The 26,867-nt window shown below is 35.1% G+C and overlaps 1 protein-coding gene across 1 annotated transcript in view; it reads right to left on the reverse strand.

Moving 5' to 3' along the window:
• The window catches only part of LOC142319940 (dual specificity calcium/calmodulin-dependent 3',5'-cyclic nucleotide phosphodiesterase 1-like), a 193,054-nt gene extending 166,881 nt beyond the window's left edge, over positions 1-26,173 (reverse strand). Inside the window, exon 1 of the mRNA XM_075357616.1 lies at positions 26,050-26,173. Coding sequence (XP_075213731.1) covers positions 26,050-26,173 — 124 coding nt within the window. The remainder of the gene's footprint in view (positions 1-26,049) is intronic.
• Positions 26,174-26,867: the final 694 nt, after the last annotated feature.

A 26,867-nucleotide genomic window follows, 5' to 3' on the forward strand; every position in this document is an offset into this window, starting at 1 on the left:
TCTCAGTTCGACCATTCCTGAGATGTGTGGTTAATTGAAACCCAACCACCAAAGAACACTGGTATCCTCGATCTAGTATTCAAATCCGTGTAAAAATAATTGGCTTTATTAGGACTTGAACGCTGGAACTCTCGATTTCCAAATCAGCTGATTTGAGAAGACGCGTTCACCACTAGACCAACCCGGTGAGTAAACATGGTTAAAGAAGTCGGCTAAACCTAAAATGTTAGATTTAACTATTTTTATTTTTTTAAATATCAAAATTTTTTTCCGAATTTTTTTATTCACTTACAAACAGCTTCTTCAATGAAGCTCTAAGTAAGTCCTATGACTGACCATCACATGAAAGGGAGCACCCAATAATAATCCTTAAGTAATACAAAAACAATAGTATAACATAAATAATATAAAATTTGATAGTGCCTTTGAGAATGTCCAGTCAACATTAACATTAAACAAAATAAATAACAACCTTAAATAAAAAGATAAATTTGAAATATCGAAGAAACAATAGACGTGAGCACCAAGCCGCCAAACCGCATCATCAACGGCCATCAACAAGATCAAGCAAAAAGCGATTCAAATCGAGATGATTAATATGCTTATCCAACTTGGACACATGCTTTGAAACCAGACGTCCAACTTCCTCCCGAATATATGTAATACCTACGTAATTGTGGATTTCAGCATTCCTCGCGAACCACGGCGCGTTGGTTATGTTCCGTAGAAGTTTGTTCTGAAACCGTTGAATGACCTCCACATTGCTGTTACTGATCGTTCCCCAGAGTTCAATCCCGTACGTCCATATCAGTTTTAAGAAAGCCTTGTAGAGCAGAACCTTGTTGGATAAAGAAAGTTGTGATCTTTTACCCAACACCCAGTTCATCTTCTTAAGCTTAATTTCAAACAACATCCTCTTTTCCTAACATGATCCCTCCACGTCAAACGGCGATCAAGGAAACGGCCCAGGTACCGTACCGCATTGATTTTAGATACCGTTTAACCAAACCGCCGGGCAAATGTTCAATCCTCATCGTGAAAGTCACGTGGCTGGACTTCGCCGGATTAGCCTTTATCCTCCATGTACGCAACCAAAAGTTGATGGCATCCATTGCAGATTGCAATTTTTGCGAGGAAGTAACCTGGCTACAGTCAACCGCCAAAACCACCGTGTCATCCGCGTACGACGAAATCATGATATTGGCTGAAGTAGGCAAGTCAGAAGTGTATACCACGAACATAACCGGCCCGTTATTATCAAAAAACGCTGACGTCACTTGATTGTAATTAACGCGCGAGAAGCGACCATCTAGATAGCTGCATAGCATTAAAAACTACAGTTGTGGTAGGCAGAATTTCAATTTTAAAAAACCTGGTATCCAAACTTTGTCAAATGGTCGCCGACTCTATGTCCAAAAAGGCCGCCTAAAAATACTGTTCCTCTTCCAGACACCTGACGATAACACCAGTAATTCTATGGGACTGTTCCACAGTCAAATAACCACCCCTAAAACCGAATTGATGGCCGGATATCACTCCTTCACTTTCCAACAATGGCCACAGTCTGCGCAGGAACAGTTTCTCGAAGATCTTGGATAAAATCAGTAGGAGGCTTATAGGCCTATACGAAGACACCTCCTGCAAAGGTTTCCCAAGACTACCGTTATTTGAGACAACTTACTTTCTGAAGGGTAGTGAGCTGTCTAAGGATCGAATTAAATAGGTCCCGTATGTAAGAAACAGCCCGAGACACGACGGGAAAGAGATTGGAGGCAGCTTGAATTTCCTCGTCACCTTCCAAAAAGAATGATTGTTCCTCCTCAGAGGAGACAGACTTTCGACATACTCCTTGAACGATATATTCTTGTGCACACGTAGTAGTTCTCTTAATCTGCGGGCCGCCCTGATCATTGCCGTCCTGTCTTCAGGCCTCCCGAAACCTCCTGCCACCTCTTTCTAAATGTTCTCTTTGTTCTAACCAAGTCCATAAACTCCCTGTGATAGTCCGTACCTCAATGTATATTTAAAAAAAGGTGAATATTTAAAAAGTTATTTACCTAATGTAATAAATGTAACTGTACACTGAATGTAGACGTATGTATAATCAGCTCTTTCAAATCTTTCTAGAAGGGCAGACTGAACATTTTCAATCAGTTTATACGTATGTGACAACTCAATTTACCAAATATTTTAATCTTGTAGGAAAAAATTTTTATTTATAAAAATCACATCATTTTGTAGTCCGTCCATTTAATGTTATAATTTTACCATATTATTTACACAAATGAAGATTTAAAAAAAAATTTGAAATAGATAAGGAAACGAATCGTAACTGGATTGCTCTCTAAAGAAATACTTGGAATATAATAAAATTAAAACGGGAAAGCAACAAGAAAAATTTCTATTTATTGTAAATTAATAACGAAAAAGCACAAGGAAAAATCCATAATAGAAAGCAAATTCCCTAAAAAAGGCTAGTTGGAATTGATTCGCTCTGATTTCTGATATAGAAAATTATTCAATGTAAATCTTTATGAACTAAATAGAATGATAATAAGCTTTAAAAATTAATTAAAAATAAAGTATATGAAAACCTAGATTAAAATATCGTGAAGTTAAAATAAAATTTTGTCAGGAATAAGAAATTCTTAAAACCTACACACCTAACAGAAGCTTTTTTTCATACTTTAAGGAATATAATGTAATATTTTTGATATATAAAAATAAATGAAGAACTTAAGTTTACAGGCAAAAAAAATGTTTCTACAGTTAAAAAAAAATCGTTATATTAAAATAATTCTAAGAAATGTTTTTTCTTGAAATGTAAGTTTGTAAATAATATTTACTACAGATTTTTATTCTTAGTGTTATTTTTAAAGTTGCTTGAAATATAACGTCAAAATAAGGAGGAGCAGGAAAAACTGAGTTAAGAATGCATCTATTTTCATAAACTGGACTTAAATTTACCGAGACGTAAAGTATTTTGTCTCTCGGTAACTGTTACTGTCTTCTAAAAAAAAAGCAATATTCTCTAACATGCTCAGATGCATTTTATTTTTTTTGTTGTATAAAGTAGAAGAATGTATTATTTATATTTCATTGAGGAAAGTATTACAAAACTAAGTATAAGTCTGTTGAAAAAATAAAAATACATCCTGTAATGGATAAAGCAAACGTACATCTTTATATCGTGTAAGTAAATAAACAAATACTGTGCACTTTTCCATGCTTTAAGGAACGCTGTTCACAGAACTAGTCATGAATAATCCGTATAAACTGTATGTATGTGTAAATTCACGCATCGCTGACACAATCATCTATAACACAAGAGGGTAATAAAATGTTTCTATTACTCGTATTTGTAAGCGATGGATGCGTTGATATGAATTACATTACGTATATATTAATTATACGTTATATTAATTATCTCATAAGTTTGGCTGAAGGTGTGTTTATGCGATTACTTCAAAGAAAAATATTTACGCATTATTATATTCTAACGTTATAGTACATTTGTGAATATTACATCACATTTCAATTCATATCAAATTAGTTAATTCGAGAGAAGAAATTTTGTAAAATATTTATAATATATTATTTAACTTTGTATGAAATAAATATAATAATAATTCCTTTTAATTTACCTGAAGGGTAGAAATAAAAAATAATTCTTCATTAGACAGAATAGATCAAACTATGTATGATGGATACAAAATATAGTGTAATAGTACTCCAAATATGTAAAAGTAACCCTCTGTTTTTGTTTTAATTCATACCGACTTTTGTTTTATGAATATGGGGATTTTCACAATCTTTGTGGTACTTTAGAAAAATTTTAATATATCAATGTATTGCAAGGTGCGTCTGACGCCTTAAAGGAGTCTGAATAAAACGAGCAATAAAGTAATGTACTGCAAGCGGTAACTGATGCTTTGAAAGAGTCTGTATGAAATCAGCAATAATTTTCTGTACATAATTAATTAACGTACTGTAAAAAGCATTACATGCATTGACGGATTCTGTGTAAAATTTTATTATATTCTATTATTTTCCTAATGTGTACGTTGCAATTTGTTCAACTAGTGATTAATAAACAACCTTTCGATGGAGTAATGGGATGAGGATGATATATATGACATGTAAATGAAGTGTAGTCTTGTACAGATTCAGGATGACCACTCCTGAGATGTGTGGTTAATTGATGAACCCCAACTACGAAAGTACACCGGTATTCACTGTCTAGTATTCAAATCCGTATAAAAGTCACTAAGTTTTACTAGGATTCGAGCCTCAGAACCTTCGACTTTGAAAATCAGCTATAAAGCAAATGATTTGCGACGACGAGTATACCACTAGATCAGCCCGGCGGGCTGAATAAAAATCAATTAACTAAGAATTTATTTAATTAATATAATGTAGGTAGTATTAAACACCATGTCTGTATGAAACTAAATAATATATTAAAAGATTTATTACACGGCTTCAAATTCTTGAAGCCGTAGGTTTATAATTTTTAAATTTATAGATTTTAAAAGTTTTCGTAGTATACAATGATAGACAGGCTGAAACTGGCTGAAAGGAACACTTTTATTAGACTTTTTTGTGTGTTAATCTTAATAAGAAGGAAAAAAACATTAAATTGTTATTTACAATAAAAAAAACCGTAATACCTAATGAGTAAGATAAGTGGTTGATTCTAATTTGTTGAAAGAGGAAGTTGAAATTTTCAAATATTTATCTTATTTTTGTATGTTATGGAATATTATTATTTAAACTTAAAAATTTAAGCAAAATTATGGTTAACAAAGAAATAATTATTAGAAACGAAGTTCTCTTCAGTTTCGTATTGGCACTTATTTCGTATTTAGTTTCTTCTGCTGAGATAGGAAATCATGTCTGAGTGCCACAATTAAAAAGCCCATTTTCATTTACTTAGCCTTCTTAAGATAACAAACTCCGGTTCAATTACTACCATTTTATAAATGTAATTAAGTATTCACGAAATTTTACTTGTTTTCTTCGCGTGTCAACGTAATTTATTTTACTTATTTACAAAAATTTATTTAATCATATAAATTAAAAAATTATCAAATTTATTTTACAAAATTGAGTGTTAGGTGTCGAGTAGTGTTGAAAAGTGTAAATTGAAATCAAATCTTTATTCAACAAAGGCTGTATATTTTTTAAAAAAATTACGAAAAATGGAACATTACTAGTAATGAAAAATGAATTGTATTTTTATATTCATAAATAACTAATTGCCACAGAAGGATCATATGAGATTATATCTTGACAGTTTCAATTAAATACTGCTTGCATAAAATATGCATATTTTGAAATTTGTATTTCATAACTACGTATTTACATTTTATTTATAGTTTAAAATAGCATTTTGAAAAAGTCATTGTGACTTTTACGATAGTTGAATACTCTTTCTCGATCAAAATAAGCAGATGGTTTCATCAATAAAAAATCCATAGTTGAAACACGAAATGATTTTTTCATGAAGAGTAGCTGAAGATGCGTGAAATAAATTATAACTATTTGTATACTGGACTTTATAAAAGATATTTTCAAAAACTAGGGAGGTATCTTGAGCTAGATGTATTCAAAAAAATTCGTGACTGTTACTACATTAATACTGGACATCGGATACTTCAAGAAGAACATAATGTTGTGGGTCACAAAAAAGCACGTAATGGTTTTTATTTTTATAAGACAATTTTATAAGTGAAAGTGAAAAAATTTAGTCGGATTTATAACCAGACTTCTTATATGACGATCGACCATCAATTTCTGCGGGAAAGACAAAGATTAAAGGGATATTGATTGTGTTGCATAAAATTAAGTATCAGTATCCGACAACAATATTATATATTGATCAAGCGAAAACAGTTCTTTATATGAAATTACGTGCCAAAGATTACATACATCTACGATAAACCGTTAATGATGATGCTAATGTCAATCCAGTTAATATTGGTCAACAAGTTATTCACCCTTTAGGATTCACAAGTTCACTACGTTATAAACTTGAAATAACTCAGGTTATGATATATGTACGTAGAAAAGGTCGTCCTAATTTAATCCCCAATTTTACCTGTAACCCACACTGGCCTGCAATAAAATATCAACTATTTGGTGGTCAAATGTCGTTCGTTGGAGAGGACATTATTTCCTTAGTTTTCATCTAAACCTAAAGATATTTCTTATGAATCACTTGAGTTTTTATTTATCTAGTTGAATGTTATATGTATAGTATTGAATGGTAGAAACGAGGTGTTCCTCGTTTGATATAGTATGAAAATGGTAACATAACTATCAAACAAAAAATATGTTGTAAGAAAAGACAGTGGTTTGGTTTCATAACAAACGAAAACCACCGTATTTATCCTGATATTTCAGATTTATAGAAAAAATCGTATCTGTAGTTAAACCGTAATGTAATTTGAGAAGAAACAACATTATTTTTTAAACGTTTTACGGTAATTTCCTTGAATATCTATTGATACAGTTTTAGCCACCGATGATGCATTCCGTTATCAGTAAGAGATTCGTAATGCTCTCGAACCATCAGATTTTTCAACTAATACACTGAAATTAAAAGTTTGTTCTTCAATTACATTATTGATTAATATAATTATAATTACTTTATTAAGTAATTTTCAATCTCCCAATGTATAGTACCAGATTACAGATTATAACCTTGCGGAACAACACCACTGAAGCTATAATTCTTTCAGGGCGAACGTTAGGAGAGGAAATTCCATCTAATCCTCGAATCTCTATTATCCCTACAGATCTACATTTCAGTTTTACAATTCCTGCCAGAGTTTCTTTTGCTATTACTATTAACAGGTCGCAAGGGCAAACTTTCAATCACATTGGACTGTAACCACCGTTCAGAGAGTTTTTCTCATGGTCATTTATATCCAGGATTTTTCGGAGCTGAAAATCCTAACAATCAAATAATTTTGTTACTAACGGGTGACAAAACAAGAAATATAATTTACCCAAAAGTTTTATAATTCTTATATTTATTCATGTTTTATGAAATTTTATCTTATTGAAAGTTCATTATTTTTAAAATTAAAATAGAAAAGTAAAATAATGTGTGTTAATTGAAAGAAACCATGGTAACTATAAATAAGTTGAAGTTTACTATTTTTAATAAAGAATACTAACAGTTAGTGTAGAAAATTAGATAGTAATTAGTAACTGAAAGCGGTAGGAGCCGTCCAACCCATCAGCAGCATTCGTCCCAACCTGAGATAATTTGATGAGAACCGCCTCGGCCGCGCCAGCGGAAGACGACTGATGCTAACCACCACTGCCACGCTGTAGTGGGGACTCAACAGCCGCTGAGGGGAAGCTCGGACTGATTCCAATGGCTGTGTCTCAACTCCCCGACTACAGCCGAGCCGACATCGCCTAAGGTAAGCTAAAATGAGGTAAGTTTTTTGTTTTATTTATGTTTCTTAGCAAGTGATAATTTGGTTTTAAATTGATAAGTACAACTTAAAGTCTTTAATTAATGTCACTGCCACTGATAATGAATTTCTTCTCTGTGACTGTGATATTCATAAGAACCAAATCTAGTAATTACTTGCAATAAACCGTTCTTCATGAAAATATGCGACTACGTATTCCCCAAATGGGATATTTTAATTCATAAAAAAGGAAAATTTCTACAAAAAAAATTACAGTTATTGGATGTTTCTGAAAATCTGCCAGCACTCAATGTGCTAATGATTCATATAGTTGCAGTGTAATAATCAGTAGGCATCAGTCTGGTAAATTGTGAAAAAGAAAAAAGTAAAAATAGTAATTTTTAAGCTCAATGTGTTTCTGATACACTATCAAAATTATCTATAAAATCTGAAAAAATATGCTGTTGATGAATCGTATGATTTAACAGTACACCATGTTAACAAGCATATTCAAGTACGCTTTTATGGTTGCCAAAATAGTTCTGGTGTATATAGCACAAGATAAAGAAGACAGTTGTTTTTTTTTTATTATTAAAGAACCATTAAGACAGTTGCGATTTGAGATGATCGAATTCATTTTACGATAAAAAAATTCATAAAGTAACAAATGTTAACTTTTTTCACATTCCAGATATTTTCCTACGCTAATTCATAGCATGTAAATATTTGTGTGATAAGGATGCAGAGTTAAATAAATTACACTTTTATTACCTTTAAAACCAGAGTGGAAGTATATAAATAATTGTCATAAAAAAATTATTAACCAGTAAGGATGCAAGAAACGGAATGTTTGTATAAAATTCAGTGAACTTAATTAAATAATAATACAACCAAAAAATTTAATTAACGAAACAAATATTAACATCTTTTTTAGTAACTAAAAATCGCGCAGCAACATGTCTATACTGCTTAGTTGCAAAACAGTAAAGCTTTTCGGTTGTGTAATTTACATAATAGTTTAATAGGTGCTATTGATTAATGATAGCAAAATTTACCCTTTGATGAAATTTTACAGCCATGACATCACAACTGAAAAGTTTTTTTTTATAATAGCCTGTTTCAATAAGAAATAATTTTTTTTTTTTTGTAATAAAAGAAAAGTAGAGTAACTACAGTAAAATTTCTAATGTATCAGCGTTTACAATTTTTGTTGCATGAGCACTTATTACAATGATAATATGGTATGATTTTTGAATGTGAAATCAAGAGAGGTAGTCATCATCAAATTACAGAGTGCAAGAGTTGAATTTATGTAACTTACAATGAAAAAGTACATATATAGGATTTCTTTTATTGGTACATTTCATTGTTTAAAAAATCCACAGATTTTCTAAATCTAAATCTAGCTGAGCCGACATCGTAGGATACCAACTTTCCGTGCTTCAAGCGCCCTGGCCGGTGAAAGACCAACGGACCCACTAGCAGGAGCCGTCCCAACTTGAATTCACTCGGGGAGAATCGCCTCGGCCGCACCAGCGGAAGCTGACTGATGCCAACCCGACACTGCGGGGCTCTGGGGGCCACCACTACCACGCTGTGGGGACTCAACTGCCGCTGAGGGGAAGCTCGGACTGATTCCAATGGCTGTGTCTCAACTCCCCGACGCCGAGCCGACGTCGCCAAAACGAGGTAAGCTTTTAAAATAAAACAGGTCCATCTTGAGGAGCGGGGATCCATCTCGGGAAGAACAACTTTGGCGATGCTGGCGGACGAACAATGCTGAATACTGCGGGGCTCTGGAGGCCACCACGCCGTAGTGGGGAATAAACTGCCAGTGAGGAAAGCTCTGCGTGATTCCACTGGACGTGCCGCAACTTCCAGAATACAGCCAAGCCGACATCGCATGAGGTAAGTTTAAATGAGGTAAGCTTTTTGTTTCATTTGTTTCTTAGCAAGTGATAATTTGTTGGTTTTAAATTGATAAGCAGAACTTAGGGTCTTTAATTAATGTCACTGCCACTGATAATGAATTTCTTCTCTGTGACTGTGATATTCATAAGAACCAAATCTAGTAATTACTTGCAAACCGTTCTTCATGAAAATATGTGACTACGTATAACCCAAATTGAATATTTTAAAAAAGTAAAATTTCTAAAAAAAATTCCAGTTATTGGATGTTTTTCTAAATCTGCCAGCACTCAATGAGCTAATGATTCATATAGTTGCAGTGTAACAATCAGTAGGCATCAATTTCGTAAATTGTGAAAAAAGAAAAAAAAAGGATGAATAGTAATTTTTAACCTCTATATATTTCAGATACACTATCAAAGTTACTTGTAAACTCTGATAAAAAGATGCTGTCGATGAATCGTATGATTTAACAGTACACCATGTTAATAAGCATCTTCAAGTATGCTTTCATCGTGGCCAAAGTAGTTCTGTTGTATCTACTAAAAGGTAAATAAAACAGTTGATTCCCTTTTTTTTATTACTGAATATACCTTTAAGACGGGTGGAATTTGAGATGATCGGAATTATCTTACGGTAAAAAAATTCATAAATAAACTTTTTTCCACGTTACAGATATTTTCCTACGATAATTCATAGTATGTCATTGGACTATGACATGCTTCTAGGTTGAAAAATATTGTTATCAATGATAAAAGTTTAAAAAAAATGAAATATTGCGTAAATATGTGGTCAATAAAAGATAATTTTCATACAGGAACTACACAAAATGTATAAGTGTGTGATAAAGATACAGATTTAAAAAAAATTACACTTTTATTACCTTTAAAACCAGAGTGGAAATAAATAAATAATATGATTAAAAAAATAATTAACCAGTAAGGATTGCAAGAAACTGATTGTTTGTATGAAATGCCAGTGATCTTAATTGACTAATAAAATAATCACAAACAGAATTAACGAAACAAATATTAACATTTTTTCGTAACTAAAAATTGTGCAGTAACATTTCTATGTTGCTATGATATGAAATATTTATGAAATTTAGTGATTCAGGGAAAACGCTTCTTTTGCAATTTGTCAATATCGTCTAACAGTAAGTTATACAACTGTAATATCTCATGAAATCTATCAGACGTCTTTTAAAAGCTGTTATCCAATTTTAACATAAACTTTAAATTCTTTTACAGCTAAAAAAAAAATTTGTAACATTACTTCGTTATACTTCAATTTGGCTAAACTATTCCATCTTTTAGTTGATTTCAGTTTAAAAGTATTAAAAAAAAATTCAATCTCCTTTCCAAGTCTAAAATCTTAGTTTTAATCATAAAGATTTTACTAAACCTTACTTTTTAAAATTATTTTTTAATAAAGTGTAGTTTTAAAAAATATAATAAAAAAATAACTCGGTCCATAAGTAATATAATGAAGATTAATAAACTGGAACTGGAAAGTGTTTAAATTACATACTAGAAAGTTTTATGATCGGAATCTTTCAAATTGATCAATTTAAATTTTGTAATTTACGAGTGTGATCGTTCTTTCCCTTAATTCATCTTGTGTAATTTGTAAAGTTTTTCACTTTTATCTTTCATTCAGAAGGTCTTCTTTTAGTTTTACGATTAAGTTTTATATTATGTTTCTATGTTTATCTTTATTCTACGTTCCTCACATTTGTCCATGTTCTCTAGTATTATTGTATATTTTCTTCATTTATTACCAGAACTACAATGCCATTGGCGAAACGGAGAGATTCTATTCTTCTTCCAATAGCCACGTCTCTTTTTCCATTTAAACTTTCACAGACGATTTTCTCCAAATAAATACTGAGTAGTGCAACCAACAAACAGTATTCCTGTTGTACTCTTCTAGCCATTCATTCCAGTTATGTCATTCCCGATTTCTTTTATCATAAAAAGATTTTTTATTCTATAACATAATTATGTTTTTAATTGTTACTAACATTAAAATTACATTCTTCATTATACAAGATAAACAGAAAAATAAGTAATTAATCAGTTAGTTTAAAATAAAAACATTGTTGACCTGAGTAATATAACGAAATCTATTAATTTAGATTCTTTTAAGCTAAATTTGGTAGAATCTGTCAGTAAGTATAAAACACGATCTTTAAATCTCAGTAAGTATAAAACTCGTAAACAAGTTGGTACTAATAACCAAAAAATTTAGAATCAAATGATTCGGATGGTTGCTGAGTCGAACGTATTTTTAAGCAACTTATCAAATGCACTATAAATTAGATTAAATTAACGACTGTGTTAATTTACTCAGTTATCTTTGATGATCAAAGACGTCAAACTAATATAATAGTGTGAGATCTGTAAAGACAAGGTTTTACCGCTTTGGGAAGAGTTAAATAGTGATTAAGTGTTAAGAATTTTCCCTTAGGACATTGATTTCACTGGTTTAAGAATCATTACAGTCTCAGCAATCTTTCACTGGCTTACTACATAGTGATATATTTTTGTAGTTTTCTGAAATAAATTTTTAAGTTCGACTTCGGAAAAATAAGATCTTGCTCTAAGGCTTTAAAAGAAATTTTTCGATTTGATTTCTTCTACAGTAAACTTGATGATGGTTATGAGGAGGAGGAGGAGGAGGGGGAGGCTACTATCTGGAGTGATATACTCCACGTTACCTTATGGTGCCGAGATATGAGGAGGAGTCACTAGATAAGGTGTATACAGGGGTGTTCTCGAATCAATACACAGGAGCTGCCTCCGTATTACTGCTGCATATCGCACGGTATCTCGATAGGCGGTGGAAGTGTGGCGGGAATATTACCTGTCGATCTGGATATCACCCGAAGGAAGAAGATTAAACAGCAACGGGCGTTAATACCTGCGAAAAAAAAGAAGAGGAGGGATGAAGAGAGAATGGCAGATGCGGTGGGATAATAGTGATAGAGACTGCTGGACACACCGCATAATTGGGGACCTGAGAAGTTGGTGCTATATGGACCATTACTTGCTGGATTACTGTCTCAAAGTTTCTAGCGGGCCATGGTGGGTTCAGAAAATATCTTTTTAGGTTTAAACTTGATCACTCCGCTAGTTGTCCGGTGTGTGTAGACGAGAAAGACAGCATATCACGTCTTCTTTTGATGTCCCTGATTTGAAGATGCGAGGAGGAAAATATTGGATATCATTGATAGAAGGGAAATGTTCCTCCCAGAGGAACTGCTGCAGATCAATTTGGAAATTGTTAGACGGGTGTAGCAAGATTGCTACACCCGTGGCAAGTGGCATCCAAGTGACGAGGGCTTAGAATTAGAAATTAGAATTAGAAATGTATTAGAATGACCTTAGAGAAGTCGATGCCCGTATAACACAAAAAAAAAAAAAAAAATTAATATTATTTTTTTTATTTATTTTATTTTATAACATTTCATTTCCTGTATAGATCTTGCACTTATAAGCGGATCGATAGCACCGAGGTACAGCTTCAATGTCTTAGACGATTTGTATGGAAGCGATCATTTCCCGGTGCAAATTGTGACTGATGTTACAAGAAAAACATATTCCATTTCTAAAAGATGGTTGTTTGACGAGCTTCACAGCTAGAACAATACTCCCTGAAACAAGTAGAGTTATCAGGGACGATGTCGACGCTATAACAAATACGATACTTGAGTCGGCATCGAGATACATTCCCAAAACATCTGGGAAACATACGAAACAACCCGTTCCATGGTGGAACGAAGAAAAAAGTGAAGCTGTTAAAAGAAAGAAAAGAGCGTATAACCCCATCAAGAAACGTCGTACCGTACAAAATCTTATTGTCATTAAAAAATACAGAGCGTATGCAAAACGTCTTATGATTGACTCGAAGAAACGATCCTGACAGCAATACGTGTCATCCATCGACAGAACCACTGCTGCGTCAGGTGTTTGGAGGAAAGTGAAGGCGATTTGTGGGCGTAAAAATTTTGCGCCCATAACTAGCCTTCAAGTGAAGATGGAATTAAGGACACTCCAAACGAAATGGCAGAGCTATTGTCCAATCACTTCGAGAAGGCCAGTGAAACGGCCAACTACGAGGAAGGTTTTCGAACCAAAAAAGAAGAACTTGAAGGTCTACTAAATTTTAGAACTGAGTATAATTACTCATATAATGTACCATTTCAAATGGAAGAATTCATGAAAGCGTTGGTAAAAGCGTTGAGTTCATGAAAGCGTTGGTCCAACACAGCTGCTGGTCCGGATGAAATCCATTATAATATGATCAGGCAGCTGAATACCACTGCAAAACGCAGATTATTAGAACTTTATAATCAAATATGGCGGGATGGAATGTACCCGCAGCAGTGGAAAAAAGCTCATGTTGTTCCAGTACCAAAGAAAAAAAAAATTTAACAGATCCCAATAGCTACCGTCCTATTTCCTTGACGTGTGCTATGGGAAAAATACTGGAAAAAATGATTAATAATCGACTCGTCTGGGTTTTAGTAAAAACACCATATCAAGCAGGTTTTCGACAGTACCATTCCATCACTGATCAAATGATCAACTTAGAAAATATTATATATAACAGCTTTATTACAAGGAAACATTGTGTCGGAGTCTTCTTTGATCTTCAGAAGGCTTTCGATATGACCTGGCGTTATGAAGTAATGCTCCAGATATATGACTGGGGCATTCGTGGCAATCTGCCAGTACTGCTCAGCAACTATATGAATGATCGTACCTTCCAAGTACGCGTCAACAATGAATATTCATCTGAAAGAATCTTGGAAAATGGCATACCGCAGAGTTCGCCGTTGAGGGGTACCTTGTTTATGATCGCCATTAACAAATTGATATTAGCCATTCCAGTAGAAATCAGCAAAAGCGTCTATGTTGATGATTTGGCAATGTGTATGCCAGCAACAAGACTGCTATGGTGAAATACAAACTGCAACGGGCGATTGACGCCTTAAATGAAGTTGCGAAGAATAATGGATTCCAATTTTCACTAGAAAAAACGTGCTGTGTACACTTCTGCAGGAAGAGAATTCCTCATCTAAGTCCTACGTTGAGAATTGGCAATGATCCAATACAATACAAAGAGAATGTGAGATTTTTAGGACTAGTATTGGATAAATCCCTTACGTGGGGATTACACATACAGGACTTGAGTGATAGATGCAAAAAAGCCCTAAACATTATAAAATGTTTATCGAACATTAACTGGGGCTCAGATAAAGAGATATTATTGAGATTGTATAAAGCATTGGTTCAATCTAAACTAGACTACGGATGTATCGTATATTCAGCCGCTAGAAAGTCGCATTTAAGAAAGTTAGACGTTGTTCATAATAGCGGAATAAGATATGCAACAGGCGCTTTCCCTACAAGTCCGGCGAATAGCCTAATGTCCGAAGCCGGAATAATGCCACTACATTATAGAAGAGAGATCCTTTTGTTAAGATATGCAGCAAATGTATGGGCTTTCCCTGCTCATATAAATAATAAATTGTTTACGAATCATCCTATGGCTGCAGTATATGAACATCGTGCTACCTATTCCAGACCAGCCGGAATTAGGTACTACGAATTAAGAAGGAAATACGAAATTGCTATTCCACAAACACTAGCAATGTCCACAAGAGAAATACCGCCATGGCACTTGCCAGCGGTAAATGCTAGGTTGGATCTCTCTCAGGGAGAAGTAAAAAAGAAACCAGCAGTTATCATTCAACAGGAATTTTTGGCAACCGTCAGTAGTTACGAAGAACACATTAGAATTTATACTGACGATTCTAAAACCGAACATGGTGTTGAATGCTCCATATATATAAATGGAGAAGCCCATTATTTGAAACTGCCAGATATGGCCAGTGTCTACACGGCAGAACTTACTGCCATTCAGCAAGCTCTTCGATACATAGAACGTTATTGCGAAGAGTGCTAATATATTCCGATTCTCTTAATGCACTTATTGCAATTCGGAACAAGAACATTAAGGATGTCCTAATTGCAAACATCCTGTCCATTTTATACGTTCTAAATCAACGAGGACAGCGATGCGTATTTGTATGGACCCCAGGGCATGCTGGTATTACAGGTAATGAAAGCGCATACGAAGCTGCCAGAAAGGCAACAGTCTGCGATAATTTGGATGCATTTCCTGTAAGAGTGGCTGATGTTAAAAACCGTCTAACTAACATAGTAAGAAACAAATGGAGTACTGATTGGAGATTAAATACCAAATTAAACTCGGTAAAAACTTCTCCATATAAATGGAAAAGCGACGTGAAATTGACTCGCCGTGAACAAGTAGCTGTGACCAGACTTAGAATCGGTCACACGCGATTAACAAATTCACATTTGTTAACCGGCGAAGAGAGACCAATGTGCGGTGTTTGTAATAAAACACTGACAATCAAACATCCAATAGAAGAGTGTACAATATATAAGGACCTCAGAAAGAGGTTCCGTCTAAAAAATGACATTACTGCTGATCTGGATAATGGAAATGAAGAAAAAATAGTTGCTTTTTTGCATGCCAGTGGACTTCTTAGAAGTCTGTAAAAGTTTGAAAATTTTAAAGCTGTGTTAGAGAATCTCTAAGATGGAAATTTTATATGTGTGGGAGTCTCGAAGCGTGGCACGTGTAGTGACGAGAGGTAGCCCTCTTGCTTAGGCCACCCTGGCTTGTCTGCATTCAAGAGAGTCGGAGTGGGTCCGATGATGGCATGGGGGACCCTCAAGGGTGGATTGAGGGTGCGAGGCTATGGGTGGGCGTGATGCATGCCTGTAGCCTGTTCATAAAGAGGAGTCAACTGCTACGGCACCCTGGCGTTTCTGGTCGCCTCGAGGGTGCTTCAACAAACTATAAACGAGACACGTAGAAGAAAGAAAGAAATGGTATTGATAAGTTGAGTTTTTAATTCCATGGTCTTTTGTGAACCTTATCTCAAATTTTAATATCGGAGCCCTTTACAACCCGTAAGCGTTGATTGTCCTTGTCTTTTGTGTCTTAATGTTTTATGTAGCTTGTGCTTTTAAATAAAATGTAAGGGCCCTTTACACCCTTACGTATGACGATCCAGATGGTGATAGTAATTTCTTTATAGAATGTGACGATGGCTAAATTACCTTAGCAGTCCATGCCCGTAAAAATTCAGGAAAAAAAAATAATAGTAATATAGTAATAATCTAATGTTTTAATAAAACATGTGTTTCTCAAATGTACTTTTAATAACATGATCGCTTCATTGATGAGAAAAATGATACAAAAAAGGATTGATGATACCTTTGGTAATGGTTATACGATACTACAGGATAATAATTTTGACACCATTCTAATGACGTAATTTATCACTGTTGGTTCATCTTTTGACGTCGTTACATGTTTGAACTGTGAGGTAGGTGGTTTCCTGTCATTTTCGAGTTGTCACACGCCTGATCGTTAATGTACGTAACGCAATACGGTTGCACTAAAATACCTACATGTTTTATGATGTACGAACTACAATCTAATATCGCACATGTGTATGTCTAATAATGCATTAAACAATAATAAAAATGTATTTAATAATCACATAAAATGTACCAATTTATAAATAGAAAACAAAACATGCGAATTAAAAACTATTCTAATTAATTTATTTATTCACAATGAGAAATATTCTAATCTAAACGCCTAATTATAGTTGAAAGATTATGATTAATCATAATCATAAAAATTATGTTGAAAGATTATGTTTAACCTCTAGAAAAACGCCAAGCCAAAGCGTTAATCGAATTTCCAATAAAATGTTATTAAGCTTAAAGTAATTACAAAATATTATAATATATTTGAAATTTAAATTCATCTTAAAAAAAAATATATGGATATAAATTTGATTAAATATTTAATGAAAATGAATACTAATAAATCAAAAAAGATGATCTTATAGTACTTGTTTTATAGATTTTTTTTAGAATTTAAAACTGATTTGCGTACTTTAATTTAAAAGATCTTATGTTAAAATAAAATAGGTGTCAACAATGTTGTAATACTTTACTGGCATTGGTTATTAATTCTTACTGAAAAAATAATTATACATCAAAAAAGTTACCTATGATCCCGTTTTTTGGGGTGGGGAGAAATTTATGATGATATTTTATTATAAAATTATCATTATATGTTTAAATAAACCAAACATCGTTTTAATAGATTAAAAGTTCAGGATTTTAAAATTTTTTTCGCTTCCCCATCATCAAAATCATCTTCTAAGATTTATTTTTGAATTTTCAACGTTTACGATGTTCAAGTTTATTATTAAAACATTTGATAATATTAAAAGTTTAAACAAACCAAAAAAGTTTTGAAAAATAAAAAACTATATTTTTAAACTTTCTGAATGACATCCTGTCGCGGTCGCTCACGGACGAGGAGTTGCTTGATATCGTGAGTGTGTACTGGCCAGCCAGTGTGATGGCGCTAGTGATCGTGTTATGGAAAAGTCTTCGGCTGCGGTGGATACATGTGAACTTATTGATCTAAGACCAAGCCGGGAGAAGGTCATGGATTGTACTCTGAAGTTGCAGCAGTAGATATTGTAGAAGATAGTTCCCGATTTTTAAAGGACGAAGTGAGGCCACGTCGACGAACAAACGTTTCACTATATACTATGATTCTGGTGCCGGGGAGATTACGGCCCTGAAGACAATCTTGGGAGCATTGAAGAAAACCGAAGGGTTGTCTCCTGCACCTGTGTTTCTACTACCAGCTGACAAGATTGGTCGATGTGTAGAAAGGCTAGTTTTAAATTTATTTGGTCGATTGCGGACTGGGGTCAAGGTGGTGCAGCACAAACATACAGTCGGGAGGCGTGATATAATTCCCCCTCCTATACGACGCTCCACTCCAGCAGTGACGGAGATCGGCACAGTTGCTGTCCGTGCTACCGGACAGTCGTATGCGTATCTGGTAAAGAAAGTCAAGCAGTCGATGGCGGATCGGGAAATTGGTGATATCCTGTCCTTGCGTCAGGGCGCTGGAGGAGAACTATGTATAAGAGTGAGGGGTGCTGAGAAGGCTGTAGCATTAAAAATGCTAAAGCATTTAAAGACGAAGGATAGTCGATGTACGGTGGTTTACATTACGACATTGAGGATGATGTGAGTGAGACCGATATTGCAGAAGCAGTGAGAAAGACGGTTGGAGCAGATGTAAATTTTTGGATATCCTCTCTACGCCCAGCGATTGGAAAGGCACAAAATGCGACCAAATTAAGTCTTATGGAGCTGCCAAGAAACTGACAGCAACGCGTGTGAGGATTGGTTGGGTGCACTGCAGGGCCCGGATGCGTGATTCAGAAGAGGGATGCTTTCGGTGGTGGGGGTTGAGGCACATGTTAACCTGCATAGGACCCGAACACACTGAGCTGCGTTTTAATTGCGGTCAGAAAGGACACCGGCGAGACCAGTGCACCAGCCCGAGGAAGTGTGCGATTTGTGGTTCGGAGGGCCACAGGATGGATGATTGTTCTGACAGAAAATGAAGTTTCTCTAGTTAAATACGAACAGAAGCAGGCGTTCACTTGATGTCTGTTGGGAAGTGGCTCTCAACCGCTCTGCCGAGGTAGTGCTTCTCTGCACTACCGAGCCGCCTTCCTCAATCATTCCGAATTCGATGTGGTTATTGGATAGAACATCAACAGCAGCAATCGGCCTTTATACCTGGAGTGCCAGTAGTATCCATTGGCTCTAGGAATCGCTTTGTTTGGGCAAACCTCGGAGTGGTAATAGTCTTTTCAGGCTACTGCTCTCCGAACTCCAACACGGAGAGGTTTTATATCATTCTTAGGTCTGTTCCCGATGATTTGTCGAAATCAAGATGAAAATTTGGTGGTTTCAAGGGATTTCAATGCGAAGTCCGTTTAATTCGCTTGTCCGTTGTCTCCGCGGGCTTCATCTTCGAGATTGAGTTGCGGCCATGGGCCTTACATGCATTAATGAGCAAGCTGCGACTTAATGCAAGAGGCTCTTCGAGACGTAACATTTGTTTCTGGGGAGAGAGTGAACGATTATATGAGTTGGAGTGTCTTAGAGGAAGAATCGATGTCCGATCATCATTATCGAGTTCATGACCCACGAAATTAGTTTCTAAACGTGGATGCATTCGTTTTGGAGAAAATATCCATGCTCGCCTTGCCGGTACGTTGTCACCGGAGGACTTGGTATCGATCGTGCAGGAGGAATGTACAGCATCAGGCGTTTTCATTCGTTGTAATCCGTCTCGACATGCTTATTGGTGGAATGATGAGATTGCTCGCCTTATGAGGGAAGCATGGACGGCCAGGATATTTTTTCAACGGGCTGCAAGACGTGGTTCTCAAGTTGTTCACTCCTTGGCTCGTCAACGTTTTGTGAAGGCAAAGGCAACATACAAGGCGGCAATTAAGGAGGTCAAAAACAGGTGTTGGAGGGGATCAGGACCTGTGGGGAAATGGTTTCCGGATAATGAACAGGAAATTTGGGAAGAGGGCTCCAGCCCTCACGTACTAAATGCAGTACAGGTATTATTCCCTACAGGTAAGGACCCGCTAAGAGAGGAGACAGCCATCAAAAACTTGTCACTCTTCAGCATGGACCAACTGTTGCTAGCGGGAAGAGGCTAAGACCACGGACGAGCACGGATTCTGATAGCATTCCTCCGGAAATTGTTCATATATTGGTACAGAAGGCTCCGGAGGAACTCTTGAACATAATGGGCGATATGTTGTTGGGTGATTACATTCCGAGGGTATGGAAAGAGTCCCGTCTAGTGTTGTTACAAAAGCCAGAGTAACGGGCCTCCCCCATTTATCGTTTGATCTGCCTGTCGAATTCTTTATGCAAACTGTTGGAAATTCTTGATGTTAGGCTGAAGCGAGAAATTGAGCATAATGGTGGATTCTCCAAGAACCAGTACGATTTTCGTATCGGGAGGTCCGCCCCCGATGCGGTAAAATGTGTATCTCAGCTCTCAGAGGCAGCGGGACTTGGCGCACGAGAAACATACTCATGGTTTGATGCTTGATGTAAAAAATGATCTCAACTCGGGCAACGAGTTGAGATCAAGCTGGTGGACCAAGCTAGTGGACCGCGGTGTAAGACGAATGGTACAAATGTACTTGGAAGAAAGATGTCTGCTTTAAAATTCAATGGACTCACAGCTCTCTTTTTCAGTCACATGTGGGATACCTCAGGGTATAGTACTTAGTACGACGTTATGGAACGTGGTGTTTTATTGAGTGCTCCGACTGAGGTAGCAGTGGTCTTTGCTGACGATCTGGCATTGATAGTATGGGCGAGGATTATAGACGACGTAGCGATGGCGGCCAATGAAGCTATCAATCTAGTGCAGCACTAATTGATAGATAGGGGCCTAACCTTATCTCCGGAGAAAATAACATTCATCTGTCTGGCTGGCAGGCGTCCACTTTCTCCGATTCGGATCACGGTAGACGGAACCTTTGCACCCGAGGTGAAGCCGGTAAAGTATTTGGGGGTGTGGCTGGACTGATGCGTACGTTTTCCGTGCACGTGCGAGAGACATCTGATCGTGCGGGAGCGATGGTGCGGACACTGAATAGGCTCCTCGGCAGTGTGGCTGGCTCCCGGTCATTCAAAAGGAAGTTTTACGGTCACGTAATCAATTCTGTTCTGCTGTATGGGGTCGTTGTTTGGTCGAAAGTTTTAGGATGCGATGAAAATCGGCGGTTACTGGAGGGTATGCACTGGCGAATTGCCCTCCGCAGCGTTTCAGCATACTCTTCAGTTTCGACTGAGGCAGTATTAGTCATTGCGGGCATCCCTCCATTTAAACAACTAGCCAGGATGAGGATTGGGATTATTGGAGGAGCTGTCAGGAGTGATATGCACAGGTGGTTGGTTGTTCCGAGATTGTCAGGTCCGCTGGGACCTGTCCTCCACGGGGCGATGGACACATCGTCTGATCCGGCAGGTCGAGCCTTGGGTCAACCGCAGTGGTGAATTCACCTATTGGTTGACCCAATTTTTATCTGGCCACGGCGTGTTTCGGGTGTACTTAATGCCAGAATGAGAACTGGCGACTCCTTTTGGCTCTCTTGAGGAGAGCTCGATACACCGGAACACGTCGTGTTCGACTGCCGGATATGGGCTACTGAACGTCGCACCTGTGTGTTGGTGACTGTGCTCCTTACAGTTAACAGAATCAAAGACTGTATGTTATCAGGAGAAAAGAGGTTTCGTACGGTAACTGACTTTGTGATACGGATATTCTAGCACAAGCCTTGGTGGTTGTGGCGGCGAGGGGTTGAGGGACAGCCCCCTGCGGAGCTGCCGTTCGTCTGTGCTTGCACGGATGGGCGGCAGTGATGAGGCACTGGGACTCTCTCATCCCTTTGCGTAAAAGACGGAGATCCAGTGTGAGTGCCCTGCATAGGATGCTCTCACTAGAGGCATTGGCAACAAGACCGAGTCCCGGCTTCTGGGGTGGAGTCCAGGAACGACATAGTCGGGCTTGGATACCCCGCCCCGGGATTAGTCAGGCAATGAAAAGATCTAACCGTCGGGCTGACCTGTCGGACTAGACTTATGACCGGCGGACGGGGAGGCCGGTTTGAGTAGATCACCCCTGGACTGTGCTTTGCTTTGTTGTGGATCCGGCCCGGTGGGCAGGGTGAAAAAAAAAGGAAAAAAATTATCTCCAAGGATAATTTTAATTGTTTTGAATGTATATTTTAATGTTTTCAAATACTTTTATTTCTCAACTTAATTCTAGTTTTTATGACAACTCGGTAATTTGTTTTGCTGAGTAGTCTTCATACCTATTTCCGTTTTAAAACAGTTTTGTTGCAGGGTTATCCCTTTATAATTCCAACCCATTTACTTAATAGAGGAATGTGTGCATCACGTTATACAGGGGGATATTTGGGTAGATTTAATATTTATTTCTTATATTATTAAAACAAATTTATAATTCAACTTTTCCAAAAACTGTCAAAAAGTTTTTATTAGTTCACTACAGTACTGCATATATTATAATCTTTTTTTCAGATAATGTTAATCTATCTGATAGTTCGAAGTTTTATAATTGTTTATTATTTATTTTAAAAGCTTTGAACCAGATCATTAGCTTATTATACGAATAGTAGTAGTTAACGTACATGACGACCCAAATTTCGGGCAATATTTTACACAATAATGTTCTATTTGGTCTACATGTAAAGCAAATTGAGACTTGTATTATGGTATACGCGAAACAAACCATGTAATAATTTTTTATTACAATCTATGCCACTGTAAACCATTTTATGGTCCATTGTTGTATAAAAACAAGATTATCGTTTTCTAAGCAATATTCGCATAATTTAACATTTAATTTATCAGTCATTATTATTACAAAAGAAAATGTTATTACTTTTGACTTTACCTATTTATGCATGCTAACAGCTTCTGCAATAACCTGTATTTTCTAATAACTAAATTATCTTTTATGTAACGATTTTGTGTTTTAATTAATAAAATTACAATCTATGTACTAAAATTGTTTTTATGACTTCATTCCTCTTTTGTAATTACTGCAGTTATGTGTAGAACGAAAATTTGAGTCAATGTAAGTTTATTTTTTAGTTTTAATAAATTATAATTATGCATTTGACATTATTATGTTAGTACGCATTACTAACATAATTTTATTTTGGATTACCTATTCACGATTTAATATATAAATTATCTTTTAACTACTATTACCATCTTTATTACAAACATAAAGATGATCCCAAGATGATTACAAATATATACAGAGTATCCCAAGAAGTAGTTAACATTTTTGATTTAGTATCACTCACCATTCCCCGAACTATTCCACTGATACTTTATTTGTGGGATATATAGTGTATACTTTTTAACGCATATATATATATATATATTTATATATATACGAGTAGTTCTATAATATATATACTTTCTAAATTTTGTATCTATATGTACTTTGTAATAAGTTATGTTTGGTAGACTTTTATCTAACTTTATACTTTTATATAGAATATAAATATATGTAGGCGTATGTATACTATCATATTATACAATTTAGTATTAGTTAATAATGGACATCGATTATTATGACGAAATTTAATTCATGATTAGTTACTTTTCAAAATTAATTTTTACTTTTTATATATTTTTTGGCATTACCCCTATGTATATATATATATTTATTTATATAAGGAAAGATTAGGAGGTATTAATATGTTTTACACTAAAAGCTTCCATTGGTTGCGCTTTTAGTAAGCTACTGATTAAGAAACAGATAAATCCACTCTTCCAGGGCCACCAGGGATTGGCAGAAAACCCTTCCCATCTGTTTACACAAATAAAAAAAAACTCTCAGAAAATATAAAAGTCTTCACTTTCTTACCATAAATCCAGAGAGGATTTTCCCAAAATCACACAACTAAATATATTAAAATAAACTTTTTAGGCGAGTCATCCTTTTATGATTATGATCAAACTATGAATATAATTCAGCATAGCATACGTGAAAAGTATGAGTAGGATAATATGAACATAAACATTTAATAGGATAAAGTATGAAACAGTTCACTTTTTGTTAAAGTAAGACTATATAGAAACACTACTGAGCATATCAATGATGATGCTCCAGATGTGTAGAGTTCAAGAAAAAGACGTGTAAATTATGAAAAAAATTTGTTCGTGTGGAACATTTCGAGCTAACTGAAATTCTTAAAAATAACATAAAAAAGTAAATTAAAAAAAGAAAAATCTATAAATATCCATCCATAAAATCTATAATGCATCCATAAATATTTCAAATTGTCTTTTATACCGCACTCCGCTGCGTTTCTATAAACGTCGGGATTCTTATAAATGACATACAACACGGATATTGAATAGTCATCTTGAAACTATGTTATTTCTGCCTAAAAAGATAATACAGAAACTACAAACGTAATGAGAATTGCAGTAAAATAGTGCTCCCGACTCTTAGCATCCTCCAAATTAACAACCTAATTATTTACCATCTCAGGTTATTTACTGTTAATATTTTGCAAGCTCGATGATCTTAACCTGTGGCGGAATTTGAAACGCCTGCGGAAGTTGGTCGGTTCCAAATGTTATGTCATCTTAAATAATACACTATAATTTTATACATACTACAGCTATGGTATGATATAAATTTTCTTTTTTCTACCCATGTTGTAGAAATGAACTTTATACAAATTTTTGAACTGCGGTTCATGAACCTCTTAGAGCCCTAAAATGCATATAGAGATTTTTTGAACAGAACATAACACTGATGAAGAGTCCAAATTGGAAATTCGGCCACTATAAAAAGATACCTTGTGGGATCATATGTAATACAGATATTCGTTACGGTAATTTAAGAATGAATGTTCTTAGTGATAAAGCAAGCACAAGAATGTAGAAAATCCTCTTAATTGAAGAAAATGAGCTTCATATTTAATGCTCTAAGAAGTACATTTCCTGATCGTATTACAAGTTTGAGAACGGCTAACTCATAATAAGAAATTAGTAAAGTTAAATTCAGCGGGAAAGAAGTGGCTGAAATTAGAAGAAAGGTGCACGTATCGTGCACCTTTCTTCTAATTCTATAATTTTGTCTAATTGAATTGTTACTATTAAAAATTATTCACTAATGGAAAAAACAGGTTTATGGAAATTAAAGATTGTCTTCTAATAGTTTTTTCTTGGAAAATTCCTATAAGATCTAAAAAAGAATCTATAAACTAAAATAAATTAATTGAACATAATTTGGATAAATTAGTTTGAAAAATGTAAACAAAAAATCTTTATGACTGATTTGAATAAAATAGACTAATTAAATATTAAAACATTTTTGTTTCTTGTCATAAAACAAATGCCTCTTAATATCTTTTCATAAAAGATCCCAAAATTTATTGGTAAATAGCTGAAATTATATTTTTAAAACGAATTTTAAGTTTACGCATTGAACAAACTGCAATATTATACTCGTATTTAAGAATATAAAATAAAGCGAAGCACACCAATGTCATAACAGAGTAAAAAAATACTTTAAAAGAGTACTGATATGAAACTAGGAGCAATTTGCAGTATCTCTGAACAAAGTTAGCACTTGGGTACTGGCTGTATCCTCTTGGGAAAATCCCGCCAGTTTCTATTAGGAATCTTCCATTTCGTTATACCGCTTAACATTTTTTCTTTCCTTATTTTTGACTTTTTGGACCTGATAAATATAATTTTATATTTTTATGTTCCACATAAACTTTATTACGTAATGTTCTACACTCAATATGGTTGCATGTACCACATTTTTTCTTTTAATACAGTGAAAAAAACCCAGGAAAATGATTGTTATAAAGAAAAATGCTATAATAGCAAAATATAGATAGTGCTACAAGTAAATAAAATATGGGAACAGAAAGAAAAGCAAATTACATAACTTAACAAGTTTTATTTTATGAAATACATATTCAAGAGCAAGCAGAATGATACTTTTCTAGATTTTAGACCTGCATATTTTAAATATATGGTATTATAATGCTATAAATATGATTATTGTAATGCTATGAATATATAATGCTATTCTTTAATTTTTGTAAATATAAATTTCTGCGCACATGTATCTTGTGGGAAATGATTTGTTTTTATCAGATCCTCTCTCATACCAACTAGATTTGTAACGCTAGTAACTTTTAAATCCTCCTTCACAAACCCTTCTAGGTAATTGTCTGAATCTTTGGAATCAACAAATGATAACCTTTTACAGCCATAATGTTGTCTTCTATGCATAGGCCTATTGGTGCTAAAACTAAATTTTTCTCATAATTTTTAAACTTGGATGAATCCTTCAGTAAATTTACGTTTTTATATTTCAGTATAGAATTAAACAAAACGATATCATGTGTAACCCACTTCTGTTATTAGGTAAATTTCATTAGAAAGCTACTTATTACAATGGGTACCATGATTTGACTTATCTTCGCGTTTTACATCCCCAGACCCCAAAACCACCGTCACTTCAAAAGCACACATATATATATATATTTTTCACTTTCTTGTGGACACGATAACTGCTGTAATTTTGCGCCAATCCCTTTCAAATTGATAAATAAAATATAACGACCCAAAATCTCGGTCGAGTTCATTAATTGGCAAAATAGGACCATGGTCGTGGAAATGGGGGAGGGCTTTTCGAAAAAACAAAATATCGCTCTAATTTTCTTAATAAGTAAAATATCGAATTGGTGCATGTGAAATGAGTGTAAAGTCTGGGATTGTAGTGGGGAGACACGAAGAAAAACACGCATATTGGTAGCTGAGCTGGACCTACTTGTAGGAGAGCCTGTTTAGCTAGGAGGGTTTATCAGCGTGAAAATAGAAGAAATAACCCCGAGCACAGAAGTCATACTCGTCTGACATACATGGAGTCTATAAAGCAGCAATGAAAGAAGATAAGGCCAGGTGTTGGAAGGAGCTCTGCCAA

This window comes from Lycorma delicatula, chromosome 2 (genome assembly GCF_047948215.1).
Source record: "Lycorma delicatula isolate Av1 chromosome 2, ASM4794821v1, whole genome shotgun sequence".
In the NCBI taxonomy this organism is placed as follows: Eukaryota; Metazoa; Arthropoda; class Insecta; order Hemiptera; family Fulgoridae; genus Lycorma; species Lycorma delicatula.